The sequence below is a fragment of the Scyliorhinus torazame genome, chromosome 2 (genome assembly GCF_047496885.1).
Source record: "Scyliorhinus torazame isolate Kashiwa2021f chromosome 2, sScyTor2.1, whole genome shotgun sequence".
Classification (NCBI taxonomy): Eukaryota; Metazoa; Chordata; class Chondrichthyes; order Carcharhiniformes; family Scyliorhinidae; genus Scyliorhinus; species Scyliorhinus torazame.
In genome coordinates this window covers 231,484,496-231,501,413 of record NC_092708.1, presented here as the reverse complement: position 1 = coordinate 231,501,413, position 16,918 = coordinate 231,484,496, and the positions used below count along the sequence as shown (strand labels likewise).

General features: G+C 45.4%; 1 protein-coding gene across 1 annotated transcript in view; it reads left to right on the top strand.

The window, feature by feature from the left end:
• fmn1 (formin 1) overlaps positions 1 to 16,918 on the top strand; it is a 639,512-nt gene that overhangs the window by 381,118 nt on the left and 241,476 nt on the right. The window contains 3 exon segments of the mRNA XM_072484913.1: positions 3,332 to 3,420; positions 10,078 to 10,207; positions 11,062 to 11,208. Coding sequence (XP_072341014.1) covers positions 3,332 to 3,420; positions 10,078 to 10,207; positions 11,062 to 11,208 — 366 coding nt within the window.

Sequence of the window (16,918 nt, the reverse complement as noted above, 5' to 3'; positions counted from 1 at the left end):
AATGAGCCAGGATTGGGGCCGCGTCATCTACATGCGCCAGGCCTTGTCGCCCGCGTAAAGGCGGCGCCGCATAGATGACGCGGCCGCCGCCGCATAACGGGCATCATCCGCGCATGCGTGGTTGCCGTCCTCTCTAACTCCGCCCCGCAAGAAGATGTCTGATGGATCTTGCGGGGCCGCAGAAGGAAGGAGGTTCTCCTTCAGAGAGGACGGCCCAACGATCAGTAGGCACCGATCGCGGGCCACCCCACATTTGAGGTACCCCCCGGTGCAGGATCCCCCCTCGCCCCCCCGCAGGTCGCCCCCCCCCCCAGCGTTCACGCACCGTTCACGACGGCAGCGACCAGGTGTGGACGGCGCCGGGAGGAACCCGCCGTTTTGGCCTGGCCGCTCGGCCCATCCGGGCCAGAGAATAGCGGGGGTGCCGGATAATCGCCATTTTGGGTGTCTCCGGCGATTCTCCGGCCCGCGAAACTCGACTGGGCCGTTCCCGCCGCTTGGGAGAATCGCGGGAGGGCGTCGGACCGGCATCCCGGGAAATTTTGGCGGCCCAGGCGATTCTCCCAACCGGCGCGGGAGTGGAGAAACTCGCCCTTGGTGAGTACAGATAGGGTTGATTGAAACACATCACACCCACCACGTGGATTGTAGCAGACTGGTTAGTTAGTCTGAGTAGCTATAGCAGGATTAACAGGAGAGTCGAATCCAAGTAGGAGAATTGTTAACAGTTTAATAAATGTGTTAAAGCTATCTCCAAGTCTGAACCTTCCTTTGTCAGAGTGCACATCAAGGAAGCAGCTTATGCTACGTCAAGAGCATAACAAAACAGGCATCATCTTCTCAAGGGCAGTTAGGGATGGGCATGAATACCCCTATGTTCAACGATAGCAGAGCCCAATGCACGAGTGCCAAAAACAAGGTGGAAGCATTTGCTACAACTACATTCTGCCAGAGGTACTCAGGGATTAAGTTCTAGATTACCGCCGGAATCTTCCAGCAACACAGACATCAGCCAGTGCGATTTGTTCTGCAATATCCAGAAACAGCTGAATTCAATGGCCACAGAAAAGACTAAAGACATATGTTCACCAGAGTGATTTATGACCCCAGCCAAATGATTTGAGCACAATTCCAACACAGACAGCTGTGTGACAATGTGGAAAATTGCACATGGATGCCCTATCCACAAACAAGACAAAGACATTCAGTCAAATAATGTAAGTAGTCATGCTTAAAAGTAGTCATACAGCACCAGTATGTTGGGTGAAAGAAGTGAGAAGTGAAAGGGCCTCTGGCCTCAGACCAACCATCCTTCGGAGAGTCAATTTAGGGTTAAGAATGAAATGAATGGAAGCAGAGCAAGGAAAGGGTACGATATAAGAATTGGGTGGGTAATTTAAAGGGGAACAGATCTCGATAGTGCTGGGCATTAGGGACTGGAAGCACGAAGACAGGCTCATGAGAAGGTGAAGGGATTATGGTGGGAGTGCGAGAGTTTGTGTTTAAGGTGCGAGGGGCAAGGTTTAGAGTAGATGTACGAGGCAAGTTTTTTACACCGAGTAGTGGGTGCCTGGAACTCGCTGCTGGAGGAGGTGGTGGAAGCAGGGATGATAGTGATGTTTAAGGGGCATCTTGACAAATATATGAATAGGATTGGAATAGAGGGATACGGATCCCGGAAGTGCAGAAGATTGTAGTTTAGACGGGCAGCACGGTCGGCACAGGCTTGGAGGGCCGAAGGGCCTGTTCCTGTGCTGTACCTTTCTTTGTTCTTTTGTTCTTTGCTGAGTGGGGGCGTGAGAGGAACCAAGAGTGGCTGGGCTGATGTTAGGAGCTGCTGAGGGCTTTATTTACCCTGCGAACCAATTCCAGTTTCTCTTCAGCATTTGGTGACTCTCTTCCCTGGCAATGCAGTGCCACCCGAAAGGGAAAAATGAAAAAGGTCAGTGGGAGAAACAAAAGAGGACGTAGAGAGAGCAAGATGAAGACACAGAAATAGAAGAGAGGAACAGGAGAGAGAGAGGCAAAAAGAGAAACAGCAAAACAAAAGCATCAGGGACAGATAATACAGATCTATGCACCTATTTAAAAGCAAATTACTGCAGATGCTGGAATCTGAAACTAAAGAGAAAATGCTGAAAAATCTCAGCAAGTCTGGCAGCATCTGTAGGGAGAGGAAAGAGCTAACGTTTCGAGTCCGATGACTCTTTGTCAAAGCTCTATGCACCTATTTAACATGCACAAGGTTAGTTGGTAATATAGTAAAAATCGTCGGGAGCATGGGTTAGAAGCTACTATATTGTAACTCACCCGACTCGCCCCGCGTGGCGTGATCTGGATGTCGCCCTCATTGGGTGTGATCCAGATCTGCAGAGTAAAATGTTCGATTAGGCTCATACACAGGCGTCTCTTTCCCCCGGTGCTCGGGAGCCAAAGGATGTGCTTGCATGATTTCTACAGCTTGCCATTTAGCAATGTTTTCCACAAACATGGACCAGGCATGATGGTACCCCGGGGATAAGGGCGGGTGCGGAGGGGGGGGTCTCGCAGGCCATTAAGGACCCCCAGGTGGTCGGGTACAGGGCAGGTAGTGTCTTGGCACTACCATCGCACCCGGGCACTGTGATAATGTCACCTTGGCACTGCCGTGATGCCCAGGTAGAACTGCCAGGGTGCCAGGCTGGCACTGCAATGGGTCGGGGGTGCCTTGTCATTAGGTGGGGATTCCAGGTGCATTGTGAAGTTGGGGGAGGAGTGAAGGAGGGTCCTGAAAGCTGGGGGGCTGAAAGAGGAGGAATGGGATTGGGGCAGCCTTCCAAAATGGCACTCCGATATGCGATGAGCCGTTCCTGCTGTCGAGCTCAGCTCCCAAGTGCAGGATGGCTGCCGAAGTGTGGCCTCTATGGGGAGAAACTCCCCGAGGCCAACAAAAAATGGCAAGTACGGTTGAATAGCGAGGTTATTCTTGGTGCTGCAGCCGTCGAAAATCACCCCGCCAAATACACCCCAAAGCAGACTTTCATATTTTCCGCTGAACTGCACCCACTGACTTTGTATTTCTGCAAAATCTGCCAATGACAAAACTACTTGGTTAATTTCACATCATTCTCGAAGTAGCAAAGAGTATTCTTGACCCCTGAGGTAAGCACTACAAAACTCTTATCACAAAATTGGATATATGTTTGCCACTGATATATTTTGAAGTACGAAGAGCCTGCTTCAATATAAACCTGCTTCAAACATTGGATATATAATAATTTCACGGATTTGTTAATGTACTTAAATCATGGAGTTGTTGGATAATAATTTTTGCAATATTCCTGCATTACAGAGAGCTCAGGCTGAAGAACTGGCAAAGATACGCAAATATTATGAGAAGTCAAAAGAGGAAGAAATAAAGCTGCTGGATAAGCCAGAGCAGTAAGCAATTTATTTTTCTATACTAGTTAAAACAGCATGGAAACTTAGAAATAAAAACAGAAAGCAGCTGCTCTGGCAGCATCTGTGGAGAGAGAAAAAACAGAGTTAACGTTGGGAGTTCAATATGACTCTTCTTTGTAACCAAGAGGATGTGTTGTCTTCCAGCAGGGAGCTGCAATCGTGGGGAACGTGGGTTAGAGAGGCTACGATATTGTAACTCTATCTTTTCTCTGTGCTCCATGTATATTGCGTTTCTACACTGGACTAACCAGAAGCACAGTTTGTGATCACAATTGTATTGTTGAAATAGAAGAATAAAGTAGCTAATGCCTGCTTCCGTGTTGTGTGGTAAAATAAGAACAGTGTATAATATTCCATGAGCAACAATTGATCGATATCCGGTTCTGAAAAATGTTCGGGAAAAATACTTTTTAAACCTCAATTAATTCCTCAAACATTGCACATTGGACAAAATCTTCCGGCTGTTCACTCTGGCAGCATTCTCTGCTCCCGCCGATGACACTCCCCCGATGCGAGTTTCCCTGAAGCGGGGGATGGATTCAATGGGAAATCCCATTGACAGCAGTGGGACCAGAAGATCCTGCTGCTGCCGAGGAACATGGCACGAGGAGGCTATAGGATCTCGCCCCTTATTTTCATGACAGGAATGATTGGATAAAGAGATTGTTTTCTCATCATGAAGAATATTTCCTTAATAGATTATTGGAAATTTCAGATAGTATCAGCTTGTTTATCTTTCAAAGTCAAAGCATATTTACCTTAACACCAAATACATATTTAACTATTTGTTATGCTCTTTCTTTTCAATTATTGTCTAGTTTGTGCCATAAACAAACCCTATTATTTTTTAATTATTCTGTATGGATAAGGTCAGCTTGACAATGGACTATTTATAATGGATGATATGAGGATGGTGATTCTCCAGCCCCACTTGCGCAGGCACAAAATCATGTTATGGCCAGAACCCCCCCCTTAGTGGAGGGGGGTCCTGAATGTGGAGGGCCTTCAGCGACCCCATAGTGTGGTTTTGTTCAGCTGGGGGTGGGAGCCTGATGACAGCAATTGAGGCAGAGGGAATTGCTTCTGTAGGATTGTCTTAAGATCGAGGTGCTGTTTAAAAATATGCTCAGATCTCTGTGGAGCCATGCTTGATGATGTCTTTACCTCTTTCGCTGGGCAAATCACCCCAGCCACCAAAGAATGGTGGATTGTGTTTCCCACCGGAGCCACACTTAGAAATTCTGTGGGAGAATTGTGCACTTGTTTTTTAAATTGATATTATACAGAATAATTCAAAAAGAATAATAGGGTTTGTTTATGACACAAATTAGACAATAAATTGATCCCAACTGGAGCCAGCTGGTGTAACGCTCCCTCTTGTAGAAAGTAATCATCATTTTAACTATTATTTTTGAAAATCATCATTTAATTTTTGTCTACAATGTTTTTAAAGAACGAAACAGAAGAAAAAACAAGTTAGAATCATATCTATCTACTACATTGCCCTTGGTTACATGGGGGTGATCAGCAAACCATGTGCAAGATCTGACTGAAAAGTTTCTAAGTGCCATTTGTATTTGTGGCGGCGAGTTCCCCACTGCTTTTTAACCACACTTCAGTCACTTTTTTGGGAGTTTTCACCAGTTCAGCCCACACATAGAATTATTTTCATCAATGGGAGCCGAACGCACTGGCCAGACTGGCTCCTCAGAGATCGAGAGATCGGACCGCCATTTTGAAAGGGTGCCCTGATCTCCACGTGGGCTCTCCCCACCGATGGGTAATATCACCCCTCACACGTTTGGGCTGTACCCCACACCCACCCTCCCCCAACTGAGAATACCCCGCCATGGAGTCGCTGAGTGTACCCCCCTTTTCAGATCTTCCTAGATCCCCTTTCGGCTCCACCCATCACCTCCCCAACCTTCTAGAGGCCCATTCATACCCACTCTGCACCCCCCACCTTTCATAACCACCTTCCACCTGCCTTTCATGGGCATGGCCCTCCTCGGGCCTTGACTCTTGGCAGTGCCACGCTGACAACTGGGAAATCTGGCACCCATTCTGGGAGTGCTCCTTCTGGTTTTGCAATGCCATTCAGGCACCTTGGCAGTTCCAGAGTGGCAGTGCCAAAGTGCCCATGTTCCAAGGGATGAGCCAGGAGGCCACCCTGCACTATCCCTGGCCACCCAGGGTGCCGTTTTATCTGGTCCACGTTTGTGTGAATCAGTACTGAACGGCGCCCGGCTGGGGAATCCCCGGGGAGGCCGTTAGATGCTGGGAGGCCGGTAGATCCCGTGTGAGTATGCTTGAGTAGGTTTAAAGCCTACTTAAGTACACGCAACTTGGTCATGACCATTTTGGCGGGATTCTGGTCGCAGCACCTCGCGGGCCTTGGGTAATTCCCGCGCGGTGCAGTGGAAGTCCGTTAGAGGCTTTACCTTGTGTCTGCCGGCATCACCGAACTCCCGGTCGGGCGCGACGTGGCCGGTAGATCATGCCCCATACGTGAAAGATAGATCACATAGATCTGGTTGGATGGCCTTAGAGTGACAAGCATTCTGTGTGACTAATGCTGACTTTGCCTGTCCTATGTGAAGAATAAGTCGCTTCATCTGCTAAAATTATTGTTTTCCAAAAGTTCCAAAGGCTTTCCCTTTGAATCTTTCCTTGTGCCTATTAAAAGTTTACATAGCAAACACTTTCCTCTCCCTATGTCACATTTCTTTCTGTTCATTTTTTGTATCTTTGTGCTTTGTGATGTGCTGTCAAGCATCATCGGGCCTCATATTAGGGTTTGGGCACAGGGCAGTAGCAGAATCAAGGTGTGGGGAAGGGATGAAGGTGGAATTGGAAAGTTGAGAACAGTAGTCCTGGATTTTCATAGGGTTTTTAGTTTTTAGGCAGAGTGGGGGGGAGGGAGCATTTAAATTGCAGGGACAGGATTCTCACCCGTTCCGACCTCGCTAAGATTTTGCGTGGGGCAGGCAAGGTACTCAGATGAGAAGCCCACTCTTGCCCCAATTGAGGCCCTTAAGTTGCCAATTGACATTAGCACTAGGATCCCAACTCAGACCATGGCCATAATCTTTTGGATGATGGGCGCCATCTAAAGAGTTGGCGAGAAACACAACCCCACTGACTCCAGCTGTCCTGCTGCCAACTTACGCTCTAATGAGCGTTGACTGGCATTAGGCGGGACTTCCACGCCCTTCACCAAGAAAGGGGACCCATCTTCCAGTGACTGCAGCAACAAAGCTGCACTGGACTGAAGAAGAACTGTACCAGGAAGCCCAAGACCAAGTCCGGAAAGCTGAGGAGAAGATAAGTGTCATGGGTCCCAGGGCAGGTGGCTGAACGGTTGTCATGGGAAGCTAGAGGCACAACACCTCAGACAATCAGCACCCTTTTCTCGAGTATTATAAGTCGTGCGATTGTTTGAAATGTTGCATTCCTGTGTTTGTCCTGATGAGTGTAAGATGTACAGCTTCGACAACATGTCTCTCTATTCACCAATATTTAAGTTCTGCTATACTAAATGAATGAGTTTCATGGCGGACAGAATTGTGATGGACAGAATGCTCTAGGGTTGTCTGGTAGCCTCCAGAAATTGAAGATATTACTATTTGTGACAATGCAAAATCTTATGAGTATTTTTATTCTTAAAAAAGTGTATTTTTATTTTAACCCCCTTGTTCATTGTAAATGGGACTGGTTGTTACAGAAGGGTCATAGAATCCCTACAGTACAGAGGGAAGCCATTTGGCCCATCGGGTTTGCACTGCCCCTCTGAAAGAGTACCCTACCTAGACCTAGCCCCTGCCCTATCCTGCAACCCCAGTTAACCTGCATACCTTTGGACACTAAGGGGTAATTAATTTAGCATGACCAATCCACCTAACTTGTACACCTTTGGACTGTGGGAGGAAACCGGAGCACCCGGAGGAAATCTACGTCGACATGGGGAGAACATGCAGACTCCACACACACAGACAGACAGTCACTCAAGGCCGGAATGAAACCCAGGTCCCTGGTACTGTGAGGTAGCATAGTGGTTAGCACAATTACTTCACAGCTCCAGGGTCCCAGGTTCAATTCCCTTCTTGGCTCACTGTGCGGAGTCTGGACGTTCTCCCCATGTGTGCGTGAGTTTCCTCCGGGTGCTCCGTTTTCCTCCCACAGTCCAAAGATGTGCAGGTTAGGTGGATTGGCCTTAGTGTCCAAAATTCCCCTTAGTATTGGGTGGGATTACTGGGTTATGGGGATAGGGTGGAGCTGTGGGCTTGGGTAGGGTGCTCTTTCCAAGAGCCGATGAAGACTCAATGGGCCGAATGGCCTCCTTCTGCACTGTAAATTCTATGATAAGTAGTGCTAACCACTGTGCCCATGTGCCACCCAATGAGATGAAACTCCAGTGCACTCTGGAATGCTGGGCAAGGCTGCAGATGCAGAGTTCAGCCTACACAAATGAGCAGCCAGGGAACAAGGGTCAAAGAGCAACGGGTGACAGCTAAATTTGGGAATCTTACCTCAGAAAGTATGCCAAACAAATTTCAAATCGAATGCAGACAGCTATGGATATGCAAATAAAATCAGGTGGCAATGTGAGCAAATCTTAAATCAAGATATAAAGTAAATAAGAAACACATACTATTAAGATTGAAGCTTGCCCAGTGGAATGAGTGACAATTTGAAATCGAATCAATTTCAGCTTGTTGGGCGGGATTTGCCGACCAATCCACCACGTGTTTTTCAGCGACGGAGGCAGCGCGCCAACGGGATTTACCTACCCCGTCATTGTCCCGGTGACTGCACCCCTCGTCCTCGAGAAACCTGTGCGCCGGCGTGGGACCGGAATATCCCGCGGACATGAACAGCCGGTAGATCACACCCGTTATCACAAACCAGCCCAAATGGGTTCAGAATTTAGTTGGTGCTCATCTCTCTGGGTTATGTTAAATGCTCCCCTCATGACATCAACCCCACAAATTTTCAAGGTGTAATAATATTGCTTTGAAATCCCGAACAATAAATTCTATTACATTTAAAAAAAATTGGTGAGATTTGTAAAACAATATTCATCAAAGATAGAGAAAAAAAGCTTTCAACTCACTGTAGGATTGTTGGAATGCTGAATGTTCTGAAACTGGCATTGACGGGGGCACGGTACTGAGCTTGGTTCTGTGAGTCTCTGGTCCAGTTATTTAAATGTTTTGTAAAGTGGCAAAGTTATTTTTTTTTAATCAGAAAAGGTATGCCTTTCATTTGTTATTGTATCACAATGGACTAAATTTTGTGGTAATAATCATGATGAGGCAATGAGCATTGACTGTTATTAACATGGAAATCAGACAGCACATTTGTGCAGTTAAATGCCTAAATCAGGAAGTTGCTGTCTGAGATGTCCTGCATTTCCAGGTCATGGTAATCGGGAGGTGGTGGCATAATGATATTGTGACTAGACAGGTAACCCAGAGACCTACGGTAATGCTTTGGGGATCCAAGTTTGAATCCCACCACAGCAAATGAAAAAATCCGGGATTAAAAGTCTAATGAAACCATGGTCAATTGTTGTAAAAACCCATCTCGCTCATAAATGTCCTTTAGGGAAGGGAATGTGACTCCAGACCCACAGAATGCAGTTGATGCTGAAATGGCCAAAGGAAATTCGGGTGCAGCAACAAATGCTGGACTTGCCAGCAATACCCACATCTCATGAAAGAATAAAGTAAAACCAGGCTGGATTCAGGCAGTGAACAGCGATGGAATGGTGAAACGCAGACACCTATGGACTAAATTAGCCCAAATATATTAGGCACCGATCAGGATCTTCCGGGATGGAACTGGTTTCATCCCGTGCTGAGCTGCAGTGGTAAATCTGGGGACAGGGGGGTTGTGACGTGGAGGTGCCAATCCAGCGAGGGTTGTGGGTAGTCCCCTGGAAGGCTACTGCTGCTCCTCCGGACATCAAAAACTTTTAATGAATGGCCTCCACTCACCATTTACTAAACCGGTGGTCAGGCTGCTCAAGGCTCAGAAATGCAGTTGTCGCAAACTCTGAACAGAGCAAACAAACTTAGAAGTCCAGGTCAGAAATGAGACTTACTTCAATATCAAAATAAGGCTCGAGTTCATTTCAGGTGACCACCATGGGGGCACATTAATAAAAGGCACTGACCAATTTAGCACTGGTCTTGAACACCCTTGCAGATCGGAAACGGGCCCCTGCCCTGCTAAATTAGTTTTAGGCCCATAAAGCAGACACAACAATGTTAAATTCAGTTCCATATAGTGATCAATCAATCACAACAAAGGGTAGGGATATGAAATTGCGAACATAAAAGCAACTTGACTTTTAGCTACTAATAGAGCAGCTTGGATTAATTAGGGCAGTGGCATTCACCCATATTTTAATTATCACTCCATCTCTACTCTGCTGAGTTTGTCATTGCAGCTTATTAAAACATTGGACTTTACCTACTGGAATTCAAAACAGAAGGTGTACCCTTAACAACCTCAACAACACATTAATGTCATTGCTTTTATTTATGCCGTTTTTACACCAGTTGCTTTCTTCATTTCATGAGCATTCAAAATAGCAATCACTGACACAAATCACTTATCACTCCTCAATAGGTTCTTGTATGAATTATCACAGATTCCTAACTTTCCCGAACGTACCCACTGTATCATATTCCAGTCTGTCTTCATGGAAGGAATCTGCACAATACGCCGTAAAGTAGGGAATGTTCTACACCTGAGCAAGGTATGATTATTGTATATTTAGTGTCAACCCAAAAATATTTACAAGCTGTCAGCAATCTGCTGAGATCTGTAACATTTTATTTGTTTTCGGGATGGGGTGGCGATGATAAAACTGCATTTATTGTCCCTCCCTTGCTGCATAGTGATAGTGCGACGTATCCTTGAGTTGTTGCAGTCCATGTGATGATGATGCTCCAACAATGATATTATTTTACTTGATGAGCTGGAGTATCCAGCCTCCCACAGCAGAGGTGGCTCACCGTCAGCTGCTGGCTGAATCTCGCAGTCCTAGCGAAGTTGATGGTGATTTACGTTCCTCGCCCGTGCTGCCATCAGGGAACCCACAACAGAGGTCGCCTTTGGCGGGATCGGAAGATCCTGCGGCAGGAAGGCCTGGAAAATTCCACCTGGCATTTTAGCTTTTCATGAAAAGTAAAAGATTGAATAAACCAGACACTCCCCTCTATTCCCTGCGTTTAAATTGAGATACTTCAGATCATCTCCTGCTGAAGTCGTTTAGTTGACTTTTGTTTCCAGATGGATCTGCAAATCTTTTCTCCCAATTGCCATCTTTTCATATGATCTATCATTGTTCAACCAATGGTCACTTATTTTCACTTTATTGTCACTTTGTCGAGTGTTGAATACCCACTGTTCTGTTTAAAATGAGTGCAGACTTATTCCAAAATACATTAACCAGCCAACTGTATGATTTTATCTGTGGTCTCATGACTTACAGATTTTGTCTCTTGATGTAAATAGGAATGGAAACTACTGTCATGTTGAATGCCAGACTGTTATCTGAATGGTAAAAGAAAACCACTCCCTCATTGACATGTACTTTCCTTTGAGCAGAGTTTGACAGATCAGCAAAATGTGAAGATTGTGCTTGGACTCGTTCTGGCCTTTGGAAATCACATGAATGGCGGGAACAGGACACGTGGCCAGGCTGATGGATTTGGTCTCGAAATTCTCCCAAAGTTAAAGGATGTCAAAAGCAGGGTATGTTGAGCCTAAATTCTGACTGTGGGCAACGCCCAATGATGAATAATTGTCTCCCAGCAAACAATGTACATATGTCTTGTTCCTTTGTGGGAGCATGGGAATGACTGACAAGGCCAGTGTTGGCTGTACATCTGTAGGTGAATCACATTTTGGTAATTTAGGAAATGACTTCCCTCAGCAAGGGAACTCGTATTCCACGAGGCTCATGGGGAGATTAATTAGTTCATCCCCAGGGTCCCGTGGGGGTTATAATAGGTACTTTCTTCTCTGGTTTGCCGACACAGGAGGATAAGGAACAAAGAGATCAAGGAGAAATATAATTATGCTGGGAGCTGACTATTGCACTTGCCATTATCAACCAGCTGCCGCTAGCTGGCAATGTTGGACAATTGTTTTTAAATATATTCATTCATGGGATGCGGGTTCCAGTCATTTCTTGAAGCCAATCGAACACCGGCAGAGCTGCATACCGCGACCTTTCTCAGCTCAGTTGTGAGGAAAACATGTTACTACAGAATGTAGTACTCCCAACTAAACCTGGAGACACGTCATATGATGAGGTAATGACTGTCTTGCAAGAACATTTCTCTCCCTGTGCATTATTAAAAGCTGAACAATTCCGCTTTCACCGTCGTGCACAGGAGGAAAGGGAAAATATTTCACATTTGCTGCGTTGATGTGAAACCTATCAAAGTACTATAAATTTGTCCAGACTTTGGATAATACAGTTCGTGACCGATTAGTTTGTGGCATCAGGAATGAAGTAATCCAAAGGAAATTGTTGACTGAAGGTGTATTACCACTTTCTCTTTGAGCTCATGGTCCTTTACTTTTCTGGACCATCTTCCATGCAGGAACATTGTCCACCACTACATTGAAATTTTAATCGTGAAATGCGAATGAAAGTACACATTGAGTATAAGCAGTTAAGACTTTTTGAAGTCCCTTGTATATTAAGTTGTTTCATGAACTAGTAAATAGCATCTTCTGCAGCTGAGATCTAGATTACAGCTTCTAGTACCAGTATAAACTGTTCAAATTAGTTGAACTATGATGGACTTGGATAGCCTAGAAATCCCTCCCCGGCAACTGGTGGAATTTAAACTCAATTGATTAATAAATCTGAAATTGACAGCTGATCTCCGTAATGGTGACCATGTCAGCTACTGTCAATTGTTGTAAAAATCCATCTGTTTCATTAATGTCCATTAGGGAAGGAAATCTACCATCCTTGCCTGGTCAGGCCTACATGTGACTCCAGATCCACAGCAATGTGGTTGACTCTTAACTGCCCTCTGAAATGGCCGAACAAGCCACTCAGTTCAAGGGTAATTAGGGATGGGCAGCAAATGCTGGCCTTGCCAGCGACGCCCACATCCCATGAATGAATAAATAAATTATTTAAATGTAATTTGATGCATGAAAATTATATGTCGAAGGATGTTACCATGATACAAAATGTAAAAGCAACCAATTGAAAAATGGGACAAACAAAATACATTTAGCACTGCAATTCTCATCCATCTCCAGCATGATTTAATAAAAAACGTTTTGAAATGCCTTACCAGTCTCTTTACAACTTTCTCAAAAACATTAAATTCAGCAATAATGACAGAAAGGGCTTGAAATTGTTTTAATCATTTTTAAAATTGCTTTTATTACAAATAATTTGAAGGATGGCATTTTTAGTATGTTGAGAAAGATACCAAGTGCCAAGAAATGATTGGCTTTTAAAAGGTAATGTAAAGTTTGAGACACCAGGATAGGCAGCACAGTAGCACAGTGGGTAGCACTGTTGCTTCACAGCTCCAGGGACCCGGGTTCAATTCCCGGCTTGGGTCACTATCTGTGCGGAGTCTGCATGTTCTCCCCGTGTCTGCACGGGTTTCCTCCAGATGCACAAATCCCGAAAGACTTGTTTGTTAGGTGAATTGGACATTGTAAATTCTCCTTCTGTGTACCCGAACAGGCGACGGAGTGTGGCGACTAGGGGATTTTCACAGTAACTTCATTGCAGTGTTAATGTAAGCCTAGTTGTGACACTAATAAAGATTATTATTAGCAGAGCCAAGTTTGAACTAACATTAAATATATAGTCTTGTGAACTGGCATACGGCACAAAACAAAAATAACAACGTTACATGGAGCCTTACTCGTGGCAGGTGTGGGTTAGGAGATCTGGCACATAACCTCATGGCCTGGATTGTGGCACACTGCAGTATGGGAGTTACAATTTCTTGGACCAGAGGGAACTGCAATGCAGGCAAGTGTGAACCACAGTGCCATGAATATTTATTTCAAATGTCCTCTGTCATAATATACACCAGTATATCATGGTGCAGATACACACACACTGATGGACACTCAGCGGGACCAATCAACACACACAACACCACAGCCAATCACCAGTTAGAGCACACGCACTATAAAGACAGGGTGCATCAGAGTTCCCACTCATTCGAGATGCAGCCTCCTAGTAGGACAGAGCTTGCAGCACAGATCTTCATCATGTGCTGAGTGCAAAGACTGGTTAGGACAAGGCATAGGTCTTTAGTTTAATCTAATATCGTGTTAACCCACAGTGAAAGTATGTTCAACGGTTTCTGACTTAATAAAATAGTGTTGCACTATTTTAAGTGTTGGTGGCCTGTATGTGTTCCACGGATCCCGAGCACCCAACACATCATGATACCAGGAGCTGAGGGATATTAGAACTTCTTAGACCTACCTGCAAGTGATCTGCCTTCCACCAGCAATCCGTCATCCTGCAAAACGGACAGCGCCTGCCCGCCGCCACCGCTCCGCATCACCGGTAACCTAGGGGCCAACTGGAAGATATTCAAACAACGCTTCCAGCTCTACCTTGAAGCCACAGACCGGGAAGCTGCCTCGGACACCAGGAAGATCGCTCTCTTCCTATCCACGGCCGGGGACCATGCCATCCCATTTTTAATTCTCTCACCTTTGCGGATGATGAAGATAAAACAAAGTTCAAGACGGTCCTCCTCAAGTTTGACACTGCAGCATAGAGGTGAAAGGTGAATCTTTCCAGTCCTTTCTCACCCACCTATAAGACCATAAGACATAGGAGCGGAAGTAAGGCCATTCGGCCCATCGAGTCCACTCCACCATTCAATCATGGCTGATTTCAACTCCATTTACCCGCTCTCACTCCATAGCCCTTAATTCCTCGAGAAATCAAGAATTTATCAACTTCTGTCTTAAAGACAATCAACGTCCCGGCCTCCACCGCCCTCTGTGGCAATGAATTCCACAGACCCACCACTCTCTGGCTGAAGAAATTTCTCCTCATCTCTGTTCTAAAGTGACTCCCTTTTATTCTAAGGCTGTGCCCCCGGGTCCTAGTCTCCCCTGCTGATGGAAACAACTTCCCTACGTCCACCCTATCTAAGCCATTCATTATCTTGTAAGTTTCTATTAGATCTCCCCTCAACCTCCTAAACTCCAATGAATATAATCCCAGGATCCTCAGACGTTCATCGTATGTTAGGCCTACCATTCCTGGGATCATCCGTGTGAATCTCCGCTGGACCCGCTCCAGTGCCAGTATGTCCTTCCTGAGGTGTGGGGCCCAAAATTGCTCACAGTATTCTAAATGGGGCCTAACTAATGCTTTATAAACCTTCAGAAGTACATCCCAGCTTTTATATTCCAAGCCTCTTGAGATGAATGACAACATTGCATTTGCTTTCTTAATTACGGACTCAACCTGCAAGCTTACCTTTAGAGAATCCTGGACTAGGACTCCCAAGTCCCTTTGCACTTCAGCATTATGAATTTTGTCACCGTTTAGAAAATAGTCCAAGCCTCTATTCTTTTTTCCAAAGTGCAAGACCTCGCACTTGCCCACGTTGAATTTCATCAGCCATTTCTTAGACCACTCTCGAAACTGTCTAAATCTTTCTGCAGCCTCCCCACCTCCTCCATACTATCTGCCCCTCCACCTATCTTTGTATCATCGGCAAACTTAGCCAGAATGCCCCCAGTCCCGTCATCTAGATCGTTAATATATAAGGAGAACAGCTGTGGCCCCAAAACTGAACCCAGCGGGACACCACTCGTCACCGGTTGCCATTCCGAAAAAGAACCTTTTATCCCAACTCTCTGCCTTCTGCCTGACAGCCAATCGTCAATCCATGTTAGTACCTTGCCTCGAATACCATGGGCCCTTATTTTACTCAGCAGTCTCCCGTGAGGCACCTTATCAAAGGCCTTTTTGAAGTCAAGATAGATAACATCCATTGGCTCTCCTTGGTCTAACCTATTTGTTATCTCTTCAAAGAACTCTAACAGGTTTGTCAGGCACGACCTCCCCTTACTAAATCCATGCTGACTTTTCCTAATCTGACCCTGCACTTCCAAGAATTTAGAAATCTCATCCTTACCAATGGATTCTAGAATCTTGCCAACAACCGAGGTTAGGCTAATTGGCCTATAATTTTCCATCTTTTTCCTTGTTCCCTTCTTGAACAGGGGGGTTACAACAGCGATTTTCCAATCCTCTGGGACTTTCCCTGACTCCAGTGACTTTTGAAAGATCATAACTAACCCCTCCACTATTTCTTTAGCTATCTCCTTTAGAACTCTAGGATGTAGTCCATCTGGGCCCGGAGATTTATCAATTTTTAGACCTCTTAGTTTCTCTAGCACTTTCTCCTTTGTGATGGCTACCATATTCAACTCTGCCCCCTGACTCTGCGGAATTGTTGGGATATTACTCATGTCTTCTACTGTGAAGACTGACGCAAAGTACTTATTTAGTTCCTCAGCTATTTCCTTGTCTCCCATCACAAAATTACCAGCGTCATTTTGGAGCGGCCCAATGTCAACTTTTGCCTCCCGTTTGTTTTTAATGTATTTAAAGAAACTTTTACTATCATTCCTAATGTTACTGGCTAGCCTACCTTCATATTTGATCCTCTCTCTCCTTATTTCTCTCTTTGTTATCCTCTGTTTGTTTTTGTAGCCTTCCCAATCTTCTGACTTCCCACTACTCTTTGCCACATTATAGGCTTTCTCTTTTGCTTTGATGCATTCCCTAACTTCCTTTGTCAGCCATGGCTGCCTAATCCCCCCTCGGATAACCTTTCTTTTCTTTGGGATGAACCTCTGTACTGTGTCCTCAATTACTCCCAGAAACTCCTGCCATTGCTGTTCTACTGTCTTTTCCACTAGGCTCTGCTCCCAGTCGATTTTCGTCAGTTCCTCCCTCATGCCCCTGTAGTTACCTTTATTTAACTGTAACACCTTTACATCTGATTCTACCTTTCTTTCAAATTGAAGATTGAATTCTACCATATTATGATCACTGCCTCCTAAGTGCTCCCTTACTTTAAGATCTTTAATCAAGTCTGGCTCATTACATAACACTAAGTCCAGAATGGCCTGTTCCCTCGTGGGCTCCATCACAAGCTGTTCCAAAAAGCCCTCTTGTAAACATTCAATGGATTCCTTTTCCTTGGGTCCACTGGCAGCATTATTTACCCAGTGTTAAGAAGGGAGTTCCAGGATTTTGACTCAATGTCAATGAAGGAACAGCAATTTATTTCCAAGTCAAGATGGATTTTGGCTTGATGGGAAAATTTCTGGTGGTGGTGTTCCGATGCATCTGCCCCGCTTTTCCTTCTAGATGGTAGAAGTCGCAGGTTTGGAAGGTGCTGTCAAAGGTGTCTTAGTGAGTTGCTGC